General features: G+C 43.7%; 3 protein-coding genes across 9 annotated transcripts; all 3 read left to right on the top strand.

Moving 5' to 3' along the window:
• The first annotated feature begins 4,253 nt into the window (after nucleotides 1-4,253).
• On the top strand, nucleotides 4,254-8,780 carry LOC100845421. 4 transcript variants are annotated; one of them, XM_024455174.1, is made up of 10 exons: nucleotides 5,099-5,159; nucleotides 5,265-5,419; nucleotides 5,843-5,996; nucleotides 6,155-6,288; nucleotides 6,596-6,795; nucleotides 6,911-7,192; nucleotides 7,289-7,347; nucleotides 7,437-7,473; nucleotides 7,574-7,796; nucleotides 7,930-8,780. In XM_024455174.1, the coding sequence occupies exons 3-10, from the start codon at nucleotides 5,852-5,854 to the stop codon at nucleotides 8,518-8,520; spliced, it is 1,671 nt and encodes a 556-aa protein (XP_024310942.1). In that variant the 5' UTR covers nucleotides 5,099-5,159; nucleotides 5,265-5,419; nucleotides 5,843-5,851; the 3' UTR covers nucleotides 8,521-8,780. The 4 variants fall into 4 exon arrangements, with proteins under 4 accessions (XP_010237776.1, XP_010237777.1, XP_024310942.1 ...); XM_010239474.3 differs by lacking the exons at nucleotides 5,099-5,159; nucleotides 5,265-5,419 and adding an exon at nucleotides 4,254-5,080; XM_010239475.2 differs by lacking the exon at nucleotides 5,265-5,419 and having other exon boundaries at nucleotides 5,083-5,159.
• A 2,225-nt stretch (nucleotides 8,781-11,005) lies between these two features.
• Nucleotides 11,006-19,170, top strand: LOC100840259 (ER membrane protein complex subunit 10). Of its 4 annotated transcripts, none has more exons than XM_024454819.1 (9): nucleotides 11,006-11,455; nucleotides 13,054-13,116; nucleotides 13,211-13,306; nucleotides 13,607-13,654; nucleotides 14,709-14,780; nucleotides 15,332-15,390; nucleotides 15,607-15,697; nucleotides 15,811-15,981; nucleotides 18,990-19,170. In XM_024454819.1, exons 1-8 carry the CDS (start codon nucleotides 11,123-11,125, stop codon nucleotides 15,946-15,948), a joined length of 900 nt encoding a protein of 299 aa, XP_024310587.1. In that variant the 5' UTR covers nucleotides 11,006-11,122; the 3' UTR covers nucleotides 15,949-15,981; nucleotides 18,990-19,170. The 4 variants fall into 4 exon arrangements, with proteins under 4 accessions (XP_024310587.1, XP_014758152.1, XP_010237779.1 ...); XM_014902666.2 differs by lacking the exon at nucleotides 18,990-19,170 and adding an exon at nucleotides 17,593-17,839; XM_010239477.3 differs by lacking the exon at nucleotides 18,990-19,170 and adding an exon at nucleotides 16,117-16,521.
• Nucleotides 19,171-20,234: 1,064 nt separating this feature from the next.
• On the top strand, nucleotides 20,235-21,428 carry LOC100839951 (E3 ubiquitin-protein ligase CIP8). Its single transcript, XM_003577582.4, has one exon. It carries the CDS (start codon nucleotides 20,546-20,548, stop codon nucleotides 21,041-21,043), a length of 498 nt encoding a protein of 165 aa, XP_003577630.1. The 5' UTR covers nucleotides 20,235-20,545; the 3' UTR covers nucleotides 21,044-21,428.
• The last annotated feature ends 959 nt before the right edge of the window (nucleotides 21,429-22,387 follow it).

Raw genomic sequence — 22,387 nt, 5'->3', positions numbered from 1 at the left:
ATGGCACGTCAACTACGTTGTGTTTTGTAGTAGTTCCGGTAGAGATGACAGGTGGCGACATGGTGATTTTTTTTTTGAGCTCAAGATTTCCGTGGCTCGATTAGAAGAAAGAATTGACCCTATTTATAAGGAAAACCGAGCCCAAAAATCAATACAAGACACATGACCAAACTAAAGAATGAGCCGCAACCTCCAAAGCGAAGTCCCTCCCACTCCAATGACGCCGAACAGGAAACAGCTCCATGTGCCAGAAACATGATGAATTCGATAACAAACACATTTGATTTCTTTGGACGAAAACCCTTGATCTCTCGTATCTTGGCTTCATCAGGCAACATCAGCATATGTTTCCGTGTTGAATGTGTTAGCATGAAGATCGATTTGTAGGGACGATAGTCACATGTGTCTGTTTGGTCAGACACCGTAACAAGCAGCATAGGCGGCGGATCGACCATTTGAAACACGGCGTGCCCCTCGTCGCTCTTGAAAACAAGCACTCGCGGCCCGTTTGCCCGCTGAGGCCTTGTTTGGTGTTAGGTATTTTTCGGACACTAGTGTTTTGATATTTGAAGAGTTTTGGTGTTCACCCAAAATTCCCAAAAACCCAAACACTAGTGTTTTAAAAAAAATACTAATACAAGAAGTGTTTAAATTGGGTACAAAGATAATAGTGTTTTGTGAGAAAAACCAGAAATAATCGCCTCTAATCTTTTTTACCAAACAACCATTTGAAATTTCTAGTGTTTTTTGAGTGAATAATTATGTATAAAAAAAAAACACTAGTGCCAGCAAGCCCTGAAGGATCGTGTTTTGGGCTATTGCCCGACTCAGTTCAGCCCTCTTCTGTTATCTGGGTCTAATTTTGCGTGTCCCTGGGCCTGTTAGGCTCTCCAGCCTTGGGCCCGGTTCAGGAGCCTGGCGGCTGATCGATCGATGAACCGGGGCCAGAAATGACTCTGACATGTGCTCTTCCCTTCCGTCTGCTAGGTGAAGTTGCATAACTTGCATTAGCATTGTTCTAAAAAAAAACTTGCATTAGCATTAATTGACAGCGGAAGCTTGAACTGGTACCTGGCAATCGTTGGATCATGGACATGGACATATAATGCTTCTGGGGAGCACTCTAGAAATGTACTCCGTACTGGTTGAATTTCGGTGGAGAAGAACATCATAAAATGCACACACGTGCTACATTTGAACACATCGTTGGATCATAGACTGCCCATCTGTTCTGGGGTCATAAATTCTACGGAGTATAAATTATTTTTGCAAACACGTTGTATTTGTTGAATACGGCATTTTGGGTGTCCATACCTCTTATCTCCATCATGCTTTTTTTTCTTCATATGTGCATCATGTGAGTTGTTTTTCCTTATGCGTGTGGCCAGTTAACATGAAGACACGTACCTAGTGTAAACTTTCATTCGGTGCAAACTTACAAGTAACCACGTGGACCATTTGATCCAAAACGTGAGGTTGTAGATAAAAATGGCAAGTGTTACCAAGTCTGAGATAAATACAAAAGGTTCTGTACAAAACGTGTTTAAGCGGATGTTTATTTGCATTGCACATATTAGATCCCATGGTCCACACTTATAGTTTACAAGTTTGCACTGAACTAAGGTTTATGATGAATGGGATAAGAAGATTATAAGGTTATCAAGTGGTTGTGCTTAGCTGCATGCGCATGTTCGCGCACCTTATCGACTCGGTCTGATCACTAAAGGCTTCAAACATACTCCCTCGGACCTCCGTTTCTAAATATTTGTCGTTATTTTAGTGCAAATTTGCACTAAAATAGCAACAAGTATTTATTTGCATTAAAACAACGACAAGTATTTAATAACGGAGAGAGTACTTTCATGCACTTTCACCAGGACCGCGAGATATTTGTTGTAGGCTGCTGCCTGGTCGCGGAAGATATCCACAGCCGTCTTGCTAAATGCAGATGTTGACTCACCGGAAGCATTTTTGAGGAATTGCTATTTCAGGTACCGGATCTCGATCGCACTTCCAAAAATGCCAACCCCACTTTGATGATGTCCCTGCTCGTGCGTGTAGTTGTGAAGCACAATAGCATCCGCCACAGTTATTCTTGTCTTATCCATAGCTTACTTGGGCATCCTTAATTATGCTAAGAATCCATAAGTACACATAATTTGTTTCATTTGGAATAGCAGGCTCCACAACTTTATGGAACATGGGAACATGATACTTCTCAGCCTTCTATGGCGCAAGGCACCCTAGGCGGTTAGAATAACCCGCATCAAGTAGACTAAGGATCCGATTGGGTGCGGGGATTTTCATCATCTCGTTTTTTTACATGTTTTTCACTAGTTGCGTGTTTGGCTAACCAACTTTTTATTACTTCCGTATGTATTTTTCTACAGTAGATTATGAAATAAGTTCAGCGTAGCAAAATTCAGCAATGTCAAACTGAACCTAACATTTTCCTAAACTAGGAAAAATGACTTTTTTTTGCGATCAGGGAAAAACGATAATTAGTGATGGTACATCATTGACATAAAGTAGAAGACCCTGCCAGAACCGAAATCTCTCCTAAATATGATGGCACAAGAAGTAAAACACAAATATAAGTGACACGAAGTTGGGAATCGCCGAGTCAAAGGCATCCATGATATGATATCAACGGTAAAACAATAGGTGGATGAACCGAACCAGAAAAATCGAATGAACCCAGCGCAGCTACACAAGCCCAAAATCCTGGGCTTCCAGACCAACTACTGAAAGGCCAATAAGCAAATAGCTAGTCCATAAGGACATGGAGGCTGCAGCCCAGAACCTGCAGAACACGATGCAGGAGCACAATATCTAATTGTCCGCTCGCATCATTCCTGTACTACGCGCAGTGTTTTCGTATTCCTCCACATTTTTATCTTCTCTATCTATCCATCTCCGAATTACCAACGCCAAAACAAGGTTTTAAGGAGTGGATAGATGGAGAAACTAATCTCGGGTTATTTCTGGACGGGCACATAAAACCGGCCCGGTTGCTCAAATGAGTTTACGACAAGTGCTCCATTCTACATTTCTACTACTATTTGACACGTGCTTCCAAATCCTAATAGGCTAAAAACCTTAATACGACTGACCAAAACTTGGGAGAAAATAACACCAAACTTAGAGTAGTTATAGGCAGTATCAAGATTAGACAGGTCTACGCACGGCAAGGACCCTGACGGCTGAGGAAGCAGCAGCAGCCCAAAGACCAAGACCTGCAAGTGCAAAAGCGGTCTAGTCGGCAAGTTTGACGTCTGACGTCCAAACCGGCAACGCGGTCACCTTTTCCGACGCGTCCCTCTCGCGGAATTTCCCTCTGACGGTGAGATCATATCACCAACGGCGGCCGGGCGTTCGGTGGAACAAAAGAAGGCGACGTGTAGTACGTCGCTTTGTCACCAGTGTCCGCCGGTTTTGTCACGGCTACAATGAAAGCACGGGTCAAAGTCCTATCGCCGGGGGGTTCTACTCCGTAGTACACATGGGGGTTTCTTCCTTTTTGAGAAAAGAAAAGTTAACATATCCAAACTACACATCCTTTTCAAAATAAATAAATAAATATATTTTAACAATGTGAATTTTGTCTGTATACATGTGTTGCTGTCGACCGATTCGAAGAAGAGACCCTAATTATCGTAAGGGCAAGATTGCATCATGAAATTTAGCTGGTTCCGTTATGCCTGAACCATAAGAAATCCAGATAACCTTTGAGTGGCCCACATAGATACCTTTTGCTCTTTCCAACTTCCATTAGCTTAATCAACATTGCCACTAATACTGCTACTGCTGGTCTGCTGGAAGCAGTAGTATCAGTTTTGGGTCCTAGATTTTCTGCCCACATCGTTGTGAACACAGCAGAAAAAGTAGAAAAGGTTAGCCGAAAGAAACACGGCAGAATCGTTTCCCCCTCTTTACGTACGCTGCAGCTTCAGTTTCACATGCACACCCTTAGGTGTTTATGTAATTCTACATGTAGACCTTGTGATTTTACTATTAATTTCCTGCATGATGACAATTGATTTGAATAGCATATAAGAAAAGATAGAAGTTTTGGTAAAAATGGCTACCATAAATGCTCCGGTATCGAAAAGGATATGAACATTTATATCCCAATAAATGGTTTGATTGATTGTAGTAATTCTCTGTTCCAATATTTATTTTCTGCTCCAACATTGAGTAAGATTACGGCATAAATGCTATACATCGAAAAAGATATGGATATTAAATTTCTAATAATTATTTGATTAATTGTAGTAAGTAGCAACTCGCTGCTCCAGTATCACCACACTCACATGCGAGCATTTCAAGACAATACCCATCGGTCCCCCCACATAATTACTCGATACCACGAGGTCGATCCCGCAAAACCTCCCAAACCCCAAGGTGCAGCTTCCAACTTTGTCCCGGCTCCGGCGCCCGTCAGCTTTTCACACACACAGTCACAGTCACACACACGGCTTCGAAGGAAGCAGAAAGGAAGGAGAGAAAGAAGGAAACGGGAAAAAACAACCCTTCCTTGGGATCCTCCTGACTTCCTGAGCCGACTCCTCCTCATCTGTTTTCAATTCAAACCCTTTTATACGTTGCCGCTTAGCGAGCTGTTCCCCTCTCTGACCGCTGCTTCCGTTCCTCAGAAAAAATTCCTTCCTTAACTAGAGAGATTTGGACGGCAGTGCCATATGCTGATCAGTCCAGTTTCCTCCATAGCCAAGAAAAGGATGGCGCTTTAAGACAATCTTCGTCTTCTTCCTCTTTAATTAGTTCGACCCCTTATAAATACTTGCCTTCCTTGGTGCTCGTTGGTGCCGCCGGAGAAAGGGAAGACAGAGCCAGGTCGCCTTGTTTGGATTCAGAGAGAAAGAGAGGTGTTTGGATCGTGTGATGAATGGGAAAGAGAGGACACGTCTGAGAGGAGGGAATTAATGGTGAGAGAGACTGAAAGGGGGTGTTGATTGTTATACTCTCTCTTCTTCAGCCAGAGCCAGTTGCACGGTGGCCAGAAGAACCAGAGGATATGTTTGGAACGGAGGCCACATTCGGGAGATAAGTTTCAGATCGGGTATGTGTATGTATGTCTGCAGATTTTGTTCTCTTTATTTTTCTTCTCTGGGATTTCTCTTCGGTTCTTTGCATTCCAGGTTCCAGTGTCTCTCACCTGTTCTTGAGTTTTTCGTATGGGTTCTCGGCTTATTTTAGTTCTCTGATGAAGAGATTTTAAGAGCTTTGGTGCATGTTTGATGCAGTGATCTGCACAGTGATTGATGATTGGCTAAATCCTAGTTATATACTGATCTGATTTTGCAATATTCGCCATTAAACCGCCGTGTCTCCAAGATTTAGCGTTATCTAGAAAAACCGCGTCGTGCTTCTTCTCACTGTTCACCAGAGGCTCAGACAGGTTACTACTTACTACCATGCGTTCTTCATCCCCAAGAGCAGCAGAGTTTATGTTTTGACTAAGAAACGGTAATTGAGGTTAGAAACGTATGCCAAATCAAATTTCCAGAGGTTGAAAAAGAGGAAATCCGGCCATCTTTTCGGAAAAGTTAGTCAGAAGCCACGGCAGTTTTCTTCAGAAATTAGGCAGAAGAAGAAACTGACGTGTGCTTTTGACCACAATGCATCGACTAGAATTTTCACATGACATGGAAAGCACTCAGTGGCAGGTCGATCTGCGCACTGTCTTACTAGGCCTAGCACTAGCACATGCAGAATTTGACTGCTCTGCGGTCTGCGGATCGATAGCTTTTGGGTTCTTCTTCTCTTGTGTGCTTCTGGATTGAGTTTGGGGAGTAAATATTTGGAGCTTTTCTCATGGCAGCTTACTGATATGGAATCGAGGAGATTGGAGCAGTTAGTGCTTCTGCTTTGCTGCGTCGCGGCCATCACATGCAGGGGCTGTCTGCATGCAGAAGCTCAGGCCCAAACCACTCTGCACCGCCCCCACCGAAGAAGCTTACTCCACAATGGAGCAGGTGAATAATCCTTATCTACCACCTCATAAAGCCTCAAACTATTTTTATTTTTTACCTTTCCTGTAATATGGATACCGATTTTGTGTATTTCCTAGTTCAAGTTGTGCTTGCCTATATTATGTTCTCGAACGGTAGTTGATCCTTGCTTTGTTGATCAGTGGGCAGAATTTTGTTTGAGACTGGAAACAGATCGGATAGTGATCTTTCGAGGAGAACGATGCGGATCGATCCTCTTGACGGTTTAAGGAAGTACGATGGAGGATACAATATCACAAACAAGCATTACTGGAGTGTAAGTTATCTTCCTTCTCTGAACACTGCAGTATACACAGTTTTTGCTGAAAACATACTGAATGCTTACAAAAACTACTATCTTTATACCAGAAATGACTGCTTTTGCAGTGTATCATGAATTCATGGTCAGCGCATAAGTGCATGGAAAATAGCTTCTTACACAAAATAACCTTTTAAAAGTGCAGAAAGATACAAACTGGTATAGGTTATGTTATATGGAGTTTACTGAATATGATGAGGGGAAAAGCATATGCATTCACAGGGCTGTGGAGTAAAACTGATTATCGTTATGTTTACTTTTTCAGTCGACCATATTTACAGGTAGATCTGGATACATCATTGCAGCATTATGGCTCATTGGTGGTATTATATTTGTTGGTTTCCTTGTGGCCTTGAAGATCTTCTTCACCAAAAAGAACAAAAGAGATGGTGTCGTGGACTATTTTCTTGACAGATGCCACCTTTTGTCTGTAATATCCATCATTCTTCTTGCAGTTTTTGTCATGTAAGTTGCTCAACTCAGCAATAATTCCTCCAATTCACATCCGCAACCGTTGTGAAAGCGACGATCTTTGTAGTAATGTAGTTACTTAATCAAGTATACCGTGCCATATGTGCAGAGTTTCATCGGCCATCGCACTCCATGGCGCCGTAAGATTTCATTCGAGAGCTGAATCCATCAAAGATATCATAGGGAGAACTGCACTGGAGGCGACTGTGACGATCTACAACATTACCGGAGCCATTGAGAGGATGGAGAACATATCGAACCTGTACAACAATAGCAGCCAAGCTTTTGATCATCTGAACTCCACAGTGGTGGCACTCAAGTCTGAAGCCGTGGAGATTCAGGCAAAGGCGGAGAAGAACATGCGCTTGGTCAGCCAGGGCATCAAGACATTGTAAGAACATTTCACAGGATTGACATGATACCGTATCAATACTTTTAGGACACGTCCTCATCATCATGGAGACTAACAGAGCTCATATTTTTTCAGAGAAGTTGTCACCATTTTAACAGTGACACTGAACCTTGTTGTGGTTGTAATGTTGCTAGGTAAGTGATCATAGTGCAATGGTGTCTTCGTTACGCCTAGAACAGGAGATAAGTTAATTAACACATTGCTTCTTCTTTCTCTGTTGCAGTGGGAAGACCTGTGAGGCTACAGAAATTGTGCTACCTGTAAGCATCTTTCAGACAACCCAACAGAAGCTCACTCAAACAACCATCTTGTACTTCAGACCAAAAATTGTAATGACAATTTTCATCTGATTTGCAACAGGTGCATAGCCTTGTGCTGGGCACTGACAGCCCTCTTCTGGATGTACTTCGGCCTGTATTACTTCCTCGACAAGTTTGCTGGCGACACGTGCGCCGCCCTGGAGGAGTACCAGCAGAACCCGCAGAACAGCACGCTGGGCGCCATCATCCCCTGCAGCGAGAAGCTGTCCGGCGGCGTGATCCTGCACGACGTCGGCGCCGGCATCCATGACATCATAGACCAGGTAGCCAATGAACACTCTTGCACACACTTGTTTGTTATATTTTCAGACAAAATGACTCTGAAGTCTGAAGCTGCGTTCAGAAGGCATCCAGGTGATATTGTTTCTGAATTTTGGTTTTTGGGCTTCGTTTCAGGTGAACTCGAACATATACTCGATCAAGTCGGAGTACGGCGTGAAGAAGCTCGAGTACATCTGCAACCCGTTCACGGGGCCGCCCAAGTACCGGTACCGGCCGGAGAACTGCGGCTCCGGGGAGGCCACCATCGGCGACATCCCGCAGATCCTGAAGCGGCTGACGTGCTCGGACCTGGGCGGCGGCGCCGGCTGCGAGCCGGCGGAGCTGTCATCGGCGATCGACCTCGACAAGGTGCAGACCTACACGGGGTCCATCCAGAACGTGCTGGACATCTTCCCGGGCACGGAGCGGCTCGTCACCTGCGAGCTCGTCAAGGCCGGCTTCGCGGGCATCGTGGGGGCCCAGTGCGGCCCGCTAAGGCGCGGAGCGAGGGAGACGTGGGCTGGGCTCGCCGCGCTGGCAGCCGCCATGGCGCTGCTCCTCGTGCTCGCGCTCGCCTCGGCGGCGTGCGGCGGCGGCGGCGGAGAGCGGCGCTCCGTGAGGCACCACACCTCGTCGGCTTCGTCCTCTAACTCGGAGGAGGCTGATTTGGACGAGATGCGCGCCAGGAAAGTGAGAGATGGTGGGATTGGGATCGTCGGGCCGTGAGATGGAATTCGTTTTTGCTGTGCTCTTTGTTATATTACTGCCGGTGGGAGAGACCGATCCAGGAGAGATCGTCCGTCGCCGGCGCGCCATTGACGCGAAGCGTTTGGTTTCTTTTCGTGGGGTGGTCTGGAGAATCCAGCCATTGTGCTGTTGGAATAGCTAGGGAATGAGCAAGGAAATTCGGTTTAATCTTGTATATATGTCACCGGCAAAACGCCTAATTTCATGAGAATATAACCATACTTCAGTTTATTCTTCTTTGGACATTCTTTGCCGCTGCGTTTTCCACTTTTCCTCGTCGACTACAGCAAGGATGCTCGCGAAGCCGCGATAACTGGCAAACTGCTAATTTCATGAGAATTAAACCGTACTCCTAGTCCTACTCCTACTCCTACTCGTAGATAACTGACACTAGAAACGATTTTTTTTGCTCCTGTTCCGCACTTCCACTCAAGTTAGCGAAATCTCGGTAAAACCGGAATGAACTATCCCCTATTAAAATTCAGTTATCCACAGTAATATTTCAGGTCATTAATGTTTTATTACTCCCTCCGATCCATATTAACTGTCGAAATATTACATGTATCTAGATACTTTTTAGGCATAAATACATCCATATTTGAACAAAATTGAGACAATTAATATGGATCGGAGGGGTATAGTTTAACTACCTGTAGAACCTTTTTCTTTCCGGTATTGAAAGTGCAATAGCAGTCAAGCGTGATTTTTGTAATCAATGACAAATTCTGTAGACTAATAGTTCTGTTGAGTTGTATATGAAGGTTATGCTATGTAGGTGATGCATGAAGAAAATTGCGTAGATTAATGGATGAACGACATTACATCAAGATATGCATCAGGATGATTTCAAGAGATCAACAAGGAGAAGTGATGAATCATATGTGAGCCCAAAAAAGGTTATGAAGAGAACTTCAAGGAATCAAGATTAAAATCAATGAGTGAACCAAAAATACGATGAAGATGAATTTCAATAAAAGATCAACACATGGCCAAGATAGAAAACATAGTGAATCTCAAATGTGGTCATGATTGGTCTCGTGATTGAGCCATGTTTGATCAAGATCTTAAAACAAATACTCCCTCCGTCCGGGAATAAGTGACGCGAATTTGTATAAGAATTTATACAAATCCACGTCACTTATTTCGTGACGGAGGGAGTAATTCAAAATGAAATATTCTTTGGACTTCAAACAGATGAAGATAGAGGATGTGTTTGGTTTGAAGCCACACTTCGCCAAACCTTAGGCACACAAGTTTAGCAAGTGTTTGATTGCAGCCACAATTATGGCATGCAACACTTCTTTAGCCCCCTACCCCACATGTCATAGACACATTTTCTAGCCGACTTTTGCCACACTTGTGTCAAGCTAATTGTCCACCACAAAAATTGTTGCATGCCACACAAGATGAGGATGGCAACCAAACATGCCAAGAGACTTTAGAGAGCTCACACTTCATCTAAAAAGGTTCATTCTATTGAAGAGGTGGAGTGCCTTAGTGATAAAGTTGATTTAATCATGATAATGCTCTCTACAAAGTCTAGTGTTGATAATATTCCCATAGGTGATTTTGTTGAGAAGAAAAATGAAATTGTTGTCGTGAACTTCATTAAAAATAATGTCAATAATAATACCTATAGGAATAATTTTAGGAACACCTAAATTTATTGACGCAAATCATGTTGGGAGTATGTAGTTGATATATTGTGTTTTGCATACAAACATGGTGATGCATTGGCTAAGGCTTAGTTTGGAGTTGCTGAACTTATTTTATAATATGTTGTGAAAAAATACACATGAAAGTAAGAAAATGTTGGTTAGCCAAACAAAAAATAGACAAAATCTGGTTGAAAAGGTTGAATTATCGTAATCCACTTCAATGGCAACGAAGCCTGACAGAGTTATTCTGCTTCTGGGTATTTTTTGGGTAAGCAAGTAGTGGCTTTGGTTGACCAATTCCTTGTGCATGTTGAGGGTGGTCCAATTGAAGTCGCACGACCGAGCATGGATGCAAGTTGGAGATGGCATGTGATGGTGGCCATATGAGGCGAAACTCAATTCAAGCCTAATCGGCGTCGGCACAAACACGCTGACGCCAACAAGACTCGCTTGGGACCAGAGACGGCAACAACGAGTTAGGGGTTAGAGTTAGGCAGGAGAGTTAAATCTTAGCCATTGGAATGAGATTGAACATGCAAATTGTTTTTACTTTTGAGCGGTTAGAAGTAGCGGCCGCTGCCAAAAGAGACCAACGGGCCGGGCCGTTTTCAAAAAGCACGCCGGCCCGACAAGCGGCTAAACGGGACGTGCCGACCCGCCGTTCCTGGGCTTCAGCCTTTTGAACAAAGACAACCCGACCCGTTTAGTATTTTTCTTAATATTTTCCTTTGATTTTGCGCCCGGCCTGTTGTTGGGCAGCTATGGCCGCTGAAAAGAACAAACGCCCGGGATTAAAAAAAAAGCTACTCCGTAAAAGAAAAATAAACACATCTTTCTCTTTCTGCCTACACATCGCATCGGCCGGCGCCGCTGCACCGGATCTCTCCCGAAGTCGAAGCATCTTCCTCCACCGCAGCAGAACCATGGCAGCGCCGCGCCGCTCTCTCCTCCTGCTCCTCCCCCTCTTCCTCCTCCTCTCCCTCTCCCTCTCCACCGCCTTCCAGTCCGACGAGCTGCTCCTCCACGACGACGACGAGTTCGAGGGCGTCCGGGCATCCTCCACCCCGTCCCAGCCGCTCTCGCCGCCGCTGGTCGCCTCCACCCGCCGCCGATCCGCCGACGCGACCCAGGCGTCGGGAGCCTCCGAGTCTAACACTGTCCAGTTCACCCTCGAGCACGACCTCGGATCCGGCGTAGGGTTCGTCCCCGCGGGGTCCTTCTCCGCGCGCCTCAAGTCCTCCGCCCACGGCTCTCAGGTATGCTTCCTTCACCTACCTTCGGGATCCTCCTTCCCTGTTTGGTTGCTCGATCTTGTCGTCGTTGCTCTCGTTGTTTGCTGATCTGTTATCTCTACTTCCTGAGGCTGGTATGTGGTTACCGGTCGTGATTGGACACTGAGTAGCGGTAGATTTGGTTGATTTTCGTATCTCGATCAGTAGTTTCCTGTTGTTTGGTCGGGAGGCGGTGAAATGCGTGATTCTAATTACTAGCAAAGGTCAACTTTAGATCGGATCTGGTGCGGTTATTTTCTTATCCAACCTTTGTAATCTGTTTTCTGTTTGATGCACGTGTCCGGAAGGGTAGCAATGAAGTAAGTGGAGATCGGGAGAGCTAGCCTGTTTGTTTGTTTGGCTTGTTCAGTGAAGCTATTTGTACTGTCTTGCCAGTAAATTTTGGATTGATGACTTTTAGTATACCATGTTTAGCTGCTGACATTATGAGCCGGACAATGGGGGTTAAGGCCATGTTTCATAGATAGCCAATATTACCACTCGTTTTGCCTTGTCGCCCAGCAGTGTGTAGACATGCCTGTGTGGGAAAAAAAGCAGTTGTCACATCTTTGGCAGTTATATGAGATCATGGCGGGCTGAGCAAAGTGATAAGATAGTGTGACATGCCATGGCTTATGATGTTTATTTAATCGCCCTTGGCTATGATGTTGACCAAAAAGTAACGATAAATGCTCTCACACTACCAAAAAAATGTGGCTACTGTTTAGTTATTCTGTTTTGGGCCAGAACATTTAGTTTGCTGCATTACAAAGCAAATCGTCTATCTCTATTTGCTCCCCTAGCTATTTCCAAATATGATGGCAAACGTGTGAAAGTTATGTTTCCATTCAAAATAATTCCTTGGATGCTATGATCCTGTACAATAATATCAGTTAGTTTATGACTAGGGCTTGTACGTTGTGCATCAAACAGTTCATAACAGCATCAGCATCACCTAACAAAAGCGGTTAACAGTAAGCACAGTACGCAACACACTCGATTCAACATGTTTGATGCACCATTGAATCGAGTGTATTGCGTATTGTGCTTACTGTAACCGTTTTTGTTAGGTCATCAGGCCTTCTTCTTCTTTCGATTGGTTTGGTCATCAAGCCTTCTGTGCTAAGCTGAATATGACATGCACAATTTTGTGCCATTTTGCATACAATCTGCAGCTAGGAGCCTTGGTCTGTGGTTGTTTAGCTTTGAAGTAACCAATTGTCGGCACATTTAGAATGCTAGTTCCTTCGAAAATCATGAGTCTGAAACCACTAGGAGGCCACTAGGAGCCTAGGCTATCTGAATGGCTATTTCATTATAAGAATAACATCATGCCGATTCATTCTATTGTTCTATTTAGGAATTTACTTTGGCTTGAGAGTTATTGTCGGCTTTGTGTTTGCTACTTTGCTAGCATTCTAGTTTGACTAGTTTTGTCATTGAATCAACCACGTCAATGCTGCCCTCTACTTTTACTTGACTCAACCATATGTGCACATGTTAGCCTATTATTTTTTCTTTAACAGTAAATGTAAGTGAGTATAGTTATATTTTTAATTTATGTGACTCCTTTTCTGGATCAGACTCTTACTAAGCTTCGCTTTACGAGGAATGAGTTGATGGAGGATGAAAAAGATGCATTCAAGGTACATTCTTGTCTCTATTCCCATATTCCTGATTTCATTATTTTTTGTTGTATGCCAACTTATTTGGTGTTTCTGCATCTGTTTGGCATTGCAGCAATTATTAAACGAAGATGGTTTTTATACCGTTAGGCTACCGTCTAATGTGCTCGATCCTACAAGAAAAGATTATGTTTATTCCTCTATCAAAGCTGTAAGTTGAGTAGTTAACTAACTTCGGGGTGTTTCTCTTTACCTTATCTTTGTAGATCATAATATAGATGTCCAATGGATATTCTTATGTTATATTGTGCACTTGGGGATTAGAGATGTGTGGACATTTATTAAAATGCAATCAACAATTATACAGATTTCAAATTAGCTTGTACCAAAGGCCACTTAAAGACACAGAAGCAGTATCAGTTGCAGAACTGAAATCTTTTCTGTTGGGAATTATTGTTATTCTAAAGTTTTATTATCAGTTGCTGAATGTGTACCTTTCTCTATTTTTCAGAGATGTATTCCACGTGACAGCTTGGATGAACATATTGTTATCCACATGGTAATTCTCTCCATTTCTTACTTACCACTGCGCCTCCAGAGTTGATTATTTCATTATGATGAACCCAATGAATTATTGATACATCTCAACACATTATCGTTAGTTTTCCATTTTTCTTCTATTGACAGTTACATGTTATGTATAATTTACAAACTTGGGTTAACTGATATTGCCTGATCGTTTACTTGTTATGGACATTTTCTTTGGCACATCTATCTTTGCTGTAGATCCACTGAAGATGGCAGCTAGGATAGCACAGCAGCTGGGTTTGGTTAGGAAGGCATTAGGATATGTTAACTTCAGTGTTTGTTAGGAGATTTTGTTAGAGATGGTTAAGTATTCCTTCAGTATTAGTATCCGTAAGGATACAATTGCTATGTATCCTTTCCAGATACATTTTAGTTATTACTGTCAGCTAGCAGTTTGTATTCTCTCCAGGGTTTGACTGGCTATATTTAAAAGCAGGCCTTTATATAATTTTCAGCATCATTCAATTATCTTCCCTAGTAGAGCCATATCTTAGAGCCTTGTTCGAGTCACACTTGCGCAGCAAGGCAGGGCAGAGTTGGAGCATACAAACCCAGCCTCTGATCATGTTCCAAGGCGCATTTTCTTGTACAATCCCGCATCCTGCACCAGGGCAAATCACCTTTTAAGATTGTTATGTTCATGTGATAATTAGGACATGCATATCCCATAGGTTTGGTTCAACCTGAATATTTTGTGTTCATACACAATTTTTGTCCTGGGTTTATTGTTTTTCGTACGTGCTTCCTTTGCAGAACTCTGTATCCAAACTGGCAGTTCCAGTATTGTCATATTTAGAGAAACACATGGCCTCATTTGCCTTTGCTTTCGTTTTTCTTAGAAACCATCACCTCTAACTACCTTGTAGCTTGTCCATTCCATAATCCTCTTAGAAATCTTTTGTGTAGTGGACAAATTGCTCGTGCATTCAAATGGTAATGCTGAGCGATCATCATTTTCTGTAGACGAATGTCCTTAAGTTCTTTTGTTTTTTCCCCTCATATTCAGCTTTGCTGTCTTTTTGCAGGACGGTGTAAATATTTTGGCTGTCAATTATGGTTCTGTTGGTGGATGCCAATATCCCCGCCCAATGAAAGTCGTAAGTTATCTTGCTTTGAAACTATGTTTATGGAGTAAGACTAGTGTGTAATTAGTAATTGATAGTGAGAACCTATAACCTTCTGTCTGTGAATTCCCAGCAAAATGTACGTGGGCACTCGTTGAAGCACGGCCATAGGTTCTTTCACATTATGAACAGGACATATAATCTTTTTCTTGTATCCACATGGCATTTGATATGTAGAATTAAACAAAATATGATCTAGTTGTGGAAGAACCAAGATATAAGCCAAAGAGACCTCAAATTATATCTATTGAATAGAGGTGCTTTGTTAATGAGTGTACACAAACCTCAAACGTAAAAATATTAGTTAACTGCCTAGCTTAACTGCTTATGTTTATTGAATAGACATATATGCTTTGTTAGTGAGCGTACACAAACCTCAAACATAAAAATGCTGATAGTTATACTGCCTAGTTTAAACTTTATACAATTATGGTATTGAAATAGTATGGCAGAAGGATACCCTATATACTGTGTTCAAGAATGAATAACATATTGTTATTTACGTGCTTAAATTATTGTTTCAGCCATCAAAATGGACATTCAATTCCTACACTGTTCTGAAGACTGCTGAACAAGCACCAAGGTAAATCATTACTTTATTGAGGTTAATGAAATAGTAATAAGTAAGCAGAGCACCCGAAAGCTGGCAACAAATCTGTTGCTGCTCCATCATTTGTTTAATAAATAATTCACATTTATCTTAGTCACCATTTCAAAACAACAAATCTACTGCTACTCAAAGCTATCCTTTCTCAAATCACACCTTGTTCCGACTTCTAACTAAGTTGTGCATTTGCAGAACTCCATCATTTGTAGAACAATTAATAGAAGCCGACAGTGGACTTGGTGAAGTGATGAAACCACCCGAGAAAACTTTCTGGGCTAAATATGTGAGTACAGTTATAAATATCGTGCATTATTGTTCAGCTTTTCTTATGTTGTTTACATGGCTTAAAAAGTTGCTCTGCTTTTCCCTTGAATCTGATTGCTTCCTTCTTGGCAGTGGATGTACATAATTCCTCTTGGTCTCATTGTCATGAATGCTGTCACGGCAGCAGCAAACATACCGGAGGAGCAAGCTGGAGGGCAGGGTCAACCTGCAGCACAAAGGGCACCAATTGCTGCTCCAAGGAGAAGATGAGGGCTGCCTACCTATATGTTTCCTATGTCATAGGTACTTTATGTGTCTAGCTATTTCTCTATCGTATTTTTTGTGCTCTGTGATCATTCGACTACGTGCGGTTATAAGTCATACAATGCCTTCCTCTCTCTGTGACCTTACCAACTTAGCAACACTTGGCATCTGCAGAAGTTGCACATATCTTCAAACAATGGACTTGCTGGGGTACATATTACTATTAATAACCTGGTGATATCAATTATCAAGTACTTCAGGATCTAGTCACCTTAGCAGTTCCAAAGCACACCTTAATTCCAATTGGCATAGGTTTCTTCTGAGAGTGCACTCTTGTATGCGGTGAGAAATTATTCTTTTTATGTCAATGAGTGAGTATTCAATTAGGCTTTGTTTGGATGTAGATATTGAGAGGCTTGGAATTGAATTGGGTTGAATACCAAATCACCAAGGAAACTGAATTGGACATGAATTCCAATTCTGTTGTTTAGTTGTTTATTCAATTGCTTCATGGAATTGAAAGAAGACACCAATTCCATTCCTGTTTGGGTGGACAAACTAAGGAATTGTATATGTATAGTATCGTATTCTACAACACACTGCAATTCTACAGCATACTACAACACATTGCAACCTCATTACAGCAGCTAGCAACAGCAGTTCATAGATTGCTCCTAAAAAAGTGCGAACTATCAAGGGGAAAATTAGTGCGCTTGAGGAGGGGGAAATTAGGGAAAATTGTAAATGTAAATTGAAAAGAAAACACTTCAATTGGAAGAGGAAGGGGGCTGGAAGAGTAGGAAGGGAGCATGCAAGAGGAAGGACGAGCTCTGTATCCCGCCGAGGAAGAAGGAAGGAGGCGGCGGCGGATCTGCGCTGGAGAGAAGGGCAGCGGCGGACCTGCCCGGGGATGGGCGAGGTAGCTCGGGATGCGGCGGCGGAGCTCTTCCCGCAGGGACAGGCGGTGGCGTGGCGGTTCGCGTCCGGGAGGAGGCATCCGGCCTGCGGCCGCGGCAGAGCCCTTCGTGCAGGGAGGGACAGGCGGCGGCATGACGGCTCGCGCCCTTCTTGCAGGGAGGGACAGGCGGCGGCATGACGGCTCGCGTCGGGGAGAAGGTGTCCGGCTTGCGGCGGACCAGCGCTGGAGCGAGCGTCGGAGATGGAAGAGCATCAGTGTTCTCAGGGAAAGGGAGATGGCGCTCGTGGGCGGTCTCTCGACGGACATTGAAGGGGTCGTCGCCAGCCTAGCGACCTGTGCTGGGCGGGATGTTCTATTTTCTGGAGTTAATCGAAGCGGTAAGTGAGTTGCGGGGGAAGAAGCGAATTCGGGGAAATACTGAGCGGGATGGCTCGGAATCGTGGACGGGCGTGGGCAGGGTGTGGGAAAGCTAGTTGGAATTGGTCACCAATTCCACGGATGAATTTCAGGACCATCCAAACAGCCGAATTGGAGGCTAGAAATGCCAATTCCGAATTCCAGGGCTGAATATCTACATCCAAACACAGTATTAGGAATGTTCCTGTTTTCTAGCATGTCTTGTATACTTATGAAATATATGTCCTTAATAGATAACTTTGTTTCTTGCCAAATTGGACTGACACCAGTATTCTTATGCTCAAATAATTCGACTTTCAAATTCACAATGAAAGGGGCAGGGAAAGGATCTGTTTCCAGAACAGGAGGTTGTATGTACCACATTACAAGGGGCGTTATGGCTCACTTTAGTTTTTTGCGCTCAGTCCCAGCTCGTTGCTCTGAGGTCACATCTGTGCATCTAAACACACGTAATTTGCCTTTTGGTAGAAATTGCGAAGAGTTTTTAACCTAGTGCGAATTGTATGTGTTATTCTTTAGAACTTAATGTACCGACTATTGTGCATGGATACATGTTCGTAACAGCCCTCCCATCTTTGCTGCTTGCATAGTCAATAGTTTGCTGTCTCATTTTCCTCGGTTTATATTCAGAACCTGCCATGCATACGAGGTGTTGTACCTGGCTGCTAAATAGGGTTCTTGAGTTGATCTTACTGGAATGATAGTCTTATCTTACGCTCTTGGTGCTTAATTATACATGAATGACAAAAAGATGTCAGGCTGGAATTTCCTTTCTTGAGATTATTTTCTGTTCCTTTCTCCCAGCCAAGTTCCAGGGTTTTTTCCCCAAGTCAGTTCTTTGAGGAACACTTTTGCAAAAGCGTGTGCTAAACTTGTGATGAGCTCAACCGTAGTCTAGTTTTGTTGTTTTTTGACAGCCCTCAACAGTAGTCTAGTTAGTTATTGGGGTACTTATTAACAATGCATCTAGGGCATATCTTGCTGTACCTGCTTAATCTGGGGAATCATCTGGCCCGTGGCAACTAGTCGTGCGTGTTCCCACAATTTGGATAGCCCTGGAGTGAGAAAAAAAATTAACATCCGAGGTTGTTAAAAGATCACTTCCCAGGCTTGCGGAAATATCTCCATAGGTTTTGATACATACAGAAGAAATACAAGTTCAAATAAGGACCAGAAAGATACAAATGGTCATAAAATAGCTTAAACAAGAGTCTTCGTGGCGACTAAAAATGAAGTACTCCTCCACAAGACTCAGACTGACGTGGATAAACATCAACTAAATGTCGTCGTAATTATTAATATTCCTTTTTCTTAGAATAAAATTGTTAATATTCCTTGTCAGGGTCACCCCCCCGAAGGGATTGCATTTCGGGTACAAAGGGTCATGGACCTGTACCACGGGAAAAATCTAAGTAGAGATGTCTTCCCAATATGATAACCTGAACTCTAACATACAAGTTAAGCAATGTCATCTCCCACACCGAAGACACTGTCGCTGTGAAACCTGCAGTAATGGGGAAGACATAAAAAAGGTCATATAGCATGGATGTATCCATGTCTAATGATCGCAGCACCAAACAAATAAAAGTTCAACATGGCATGCAATACGATGAGATAAGACACATGTCAACATACTCATGATTGTAATCTTCTTCAAGGTAACATACTTCTCATTTGTTGTCAACACACCAGATTTTCTCTTCCCTTGCAGGAGACTCAGTGTGAGATATCCAATTCTTCCACTATCCATGAATGGAGATAATGCATAGCAAAAGGCAATGTGGGCATATCCGAGATCACCTACGTACATGAAAAACATGGCAATCATCATTTATTTTACCAATCATGGAATAAGTTAAATAATAATAATCTTAGAACCCTTCTTCATTTAACCTCGAAATTAGTTGCCCAAACCGGAGAGGGGAGGGGTTAGTTGTGGCATAATGCACGAGACAATCACACATCAAACTCACAGCTCTCGAAAAGGCACCATGGTTATAGCAAGAGAATTCCAAAGAGGTCACTTGTGCTAGTGCGGTAGAGCCAAATCCAATACCAAAACGGCAATTGCTAGTACATGAACTTAAAAAAAAGTGACACTTGCAGAAGGAATCAATTGAATAAAAAAAAAAATCCAAAGACAATCCTGGGCAGAATCATGCTGCCCAGGATTGTATTTAGAAGTTTGCATTCATTCTGCTCTTTGATAATACTAGTACATTAGTACATTGTTATCAGGGACGGATGGGGGGGGGGGGGGGGTTGGGAACGCCGGGGGCAAAGAAATTTCATTTTAGCTAACAGTTACTAATCATGTCACTAAAAAACACTTTAAAATATGTGAACTCTCTAATTTCATCCCCTAATTCTAACTCATCCCCCTCTGTCTAATTCCAGGCTTTGATTGTTATTGATCCAGTTTAAATGCTCTACACATAGTAGTGCCACGGAAAAGCTTATGTTTCCAGATGACAAAATTATTCCTTGCTTGTGCGTGGATTCTACTCTGTCCAAGCACCCCCACCCCGTTCTGACGGAAAAGCTTACGTTTCCAGATAACTCCTCCACGTCATGCACGCGTGGTCACAGACCCCAAGACGAAACGGCCCGCCGCGGTTTTCCCACAAATCAACGTGCTGCCGGTACTTCTTATCTAGTCCTACTAGCTTGCGCCCTAGCTGGCTCCTTGTCCTAATCCCTGCACTGTCAAGTGTTAACGAATTTACCCAATCTGGTTGACGCATCTCTCCCGTCAAGCCATTAATTTGGCTCGAAGAATTTTAGCCTCCAGCATTAGTCGCTCATATACTAGTAAAACAAAACTCGCTTTGATCATGGTGTCGGTTTCTATTTGATCACGTGAGATTAATCATAGCGTCGTCGTCCGTCACGGTTGATGTTAACCCTCGTGTCAATACAGGATTATTAATTGTTCTCAGTGTAGTAACGAAGAGTTCGAGATTACTGCTAAACTAGGATAGGAATAGGATAAAGAGATAGTGAGTCAACAAGTCATGCCCTAAATACGTGTCAAAAAAACAACAAGTCATGCCTAAACAACGTCGTTGATTACATCAACAGCTTTCCTTGGATAAAGATAAGAGAACAAGACAAAAACTCTCGCCGCGGCAGACAGCAATGCCTATTTAATCCCACCCTCAGCTCAATCCCCAATCTCTCTTCCTTCCCCTTCTCCCTCTCTCCCTCAGTTTCCTGGATCTTGAGAAATCCCCGAGCAATTTCCCCTCAATCTTGATCTTGGGCAGCATGGGGGACGACTGGATCGCGGCGAGGTACCTCCTCTCCTCCATCCTCGGGCGGAACCCCCTCGTCCTCGACCACGTCGACGAGGAGTCCTTCCCCGTCGACGCCAGCAACCCCCGCGCAGGCGGCGGCGGCGGCCGTGGTGGGCCGGTGGCGGTGCCGGCGGTGCGAGCGCCGGAGAGCGTGGCCGGCACGGTGTGCGCGGTGTGCACGGAGGAGATCGCGGCGGGGGACGCGGCGGCTCGGCTGCCGTGCGCGCACTGGTACCACGCCGGCTGCATCGCGCCGTGGCTCGGGATCCGCGGCACCTGCCCCTCCTGCCGCGCCGAGGTTCCGCCGTCGCTCGCCGGTGGCGAAGAGGAGGGCGGGGGCGGCGGCGTGGGCGAGAAGCCCCGTGCCGGAGGAGCTGCTGGCGTTTCTGGCTTGCGGCGGGAGCGGGGCGCGTCGCCGCACGAGCAGGAGTATCTCCCCGGCGCCGACGGCGGAGTCGTGTCCGGCTGATGTGCGTCGGTGCCTGCGGGCCGGCCCGTGACTGAGTACACTGATTACAACACGCGTCGACCGCGTCGTCTGTGGGGATGATTACTTTCTGGTGTGCTGTACAAATGGGATGGTTATTAATGACCAAACATCAATTTTGTTCCAGAAAAAAAAAAGATAAGTGCTCAATGACAGGACGAAGAAGAGAAAAAAAAAAGCATATGTTGGTTGTGAAGCTAGTAGAATCTGATTCCTCGTGGGAAGACGCGTTATTCTTGACTCCTCGTGTCACAACCGACGTCATTTTATATTTTTTTTGTCTCCGTGTTGATTCATCACGATCGCCACTAGTGAGCACATGTATACTCCTCCTTTTGTCACATGTTACGTGACTTAAATTTGTTGATGTGGGTGTGGGTGGAGGGACGATCCGACTACGGTCTAAGAGGCAACGTTTTAACAATCGATACACCAACTTCAGAGGGTTATTGATCACGCGGGGGCACGAAAGCCTTTGTTCCTGCAAAAGAACAAGCAAGAATAAGATAAATATCGGATGCAATCTAAAATTGCGAATATACTATATCAAACAAACGTCTCAACAAGACGATAAGTTGTAGTCTTGACGACGGTAAAACAGGTGGTCTAATCGACACACGCGATTACACGAAAATAGTAAAGATGGCTAAACTTTATCTAATCAAAATCTAAGGCTCCTTAAGAGGGTTCATGGGGTATATAAAGGAGGAGAGAGAGATCTTTTCGTCCACCTTGAGTTTGAGTAAGGAGGCCGAAATCCAACTCTATCTCTAACTTTCCTAACAAATTACAACTCTTTAGAAAACAGAAAAACAGATCCGTCAGCTTGTTTTGTCCGTCACGGTCAGCACGAGTCGAATCTCTTGATGTGGCCAGATCTGTTGGAAAGTTCTTGTAATTACCTTTCCAACAATTACTTGTTTGCTTGATTTGGACTCCGGATGCGGCCTGGGTGATTAAAACAAATTTGGGTCTCCTGACAGCTCGGACCCGAATCGGATTCAACTTTAATCCGTGATATCTTTCTCTAGTAAGCTCCGAATCATGTGCCGTTTGATTTGTTGGAAAGTAGACTTGATAGGCTTCACTTTGAATCTTCCTTTGCAGGCTATCACACTTCATCTTCACTTTGGACTTGTAAAGTTCAATAAGATGCCTACATAATAAGATTACACAAGATAATAACTCCGCCACTTTGCAAGTAACATATTGAAAACATTTTGTAATTGAATTCACCTGATTATAATTGTTATTAGATACACCAACAATTAGGATTCTAATGTCGTATTCCATGGTTAGCATGTCCATATCATTTGTTTTTCAATA

Source organism: Brachypodium distachyon, chromosome 4 (assembly GCF_000005505.3).
Source record: "Brachypodium distachyon strain Bd21 chromosome 4, Brachypodium_distachyon_v3.0, whole genome shotgun sequence".
In the NCBI taxonomy this organism is placed as follows: Eukaryota; Viridiplantae; Streptophyta; class Magnoliopsida; order Poales; family Poaceae; genus Brachypodium; species Brachypodium distachyon.
This window is presented reverse-complemented; position numbering and strand designations above follow the sequence as displayed.

Bases quoted from the DNA above. Each gene is read 5' to 3' on its own strand.
- LOC100845421 (XM_010239474.3), top strand. From the start codon at position 5,852: ATGGAATCGAGGAGATTGGAGCAGTTAGTGCTTCTGCTTTGCTGCGTC. The intron at 6,289-6,595 runs GTAAGTTATCTT...TTACTTTTTCAG, and splicing joins CAAACAAGCATTACTGGAGT to TCGACCATATTTACAGGTAG. The intron at 7,797-7,929 runs GTAGCCAATGAA...GCTTCGTTTCAG, and splicing joins TCCATGACATCATAGACCAG to GTGAACTCGAACATATACTC.
- LOC100840259 (XM_024454819.1), top strand. From the start codon at position 11,123: ATGGCAGCGCCGCGCCGCTCTCTCCTCCTGCTCCTCCCCCTCTTCCTC. The intron at 15,391-15,606 runs GTAAATCATTAC...GTGCATTTGCAG, and splicing joins ACTGCTGAACAAGCACCAAG to AACTCCATCATTTGTAGAAC. The intron at 15,698-15,810 runs GTGAGTACAGTT...CCTTCTTGGCAG, and splicing joins AAACTTTCTGGGCTAAATAT to TGGATGTACATAATTCCTCT.
- LOC100839951 (XM_003577582.4), top strand. From the start codon at position 20,546: ATGGGGGACGACTGGATCGCGGCGAGGTACCTCCTCTCCTCCATCCTC.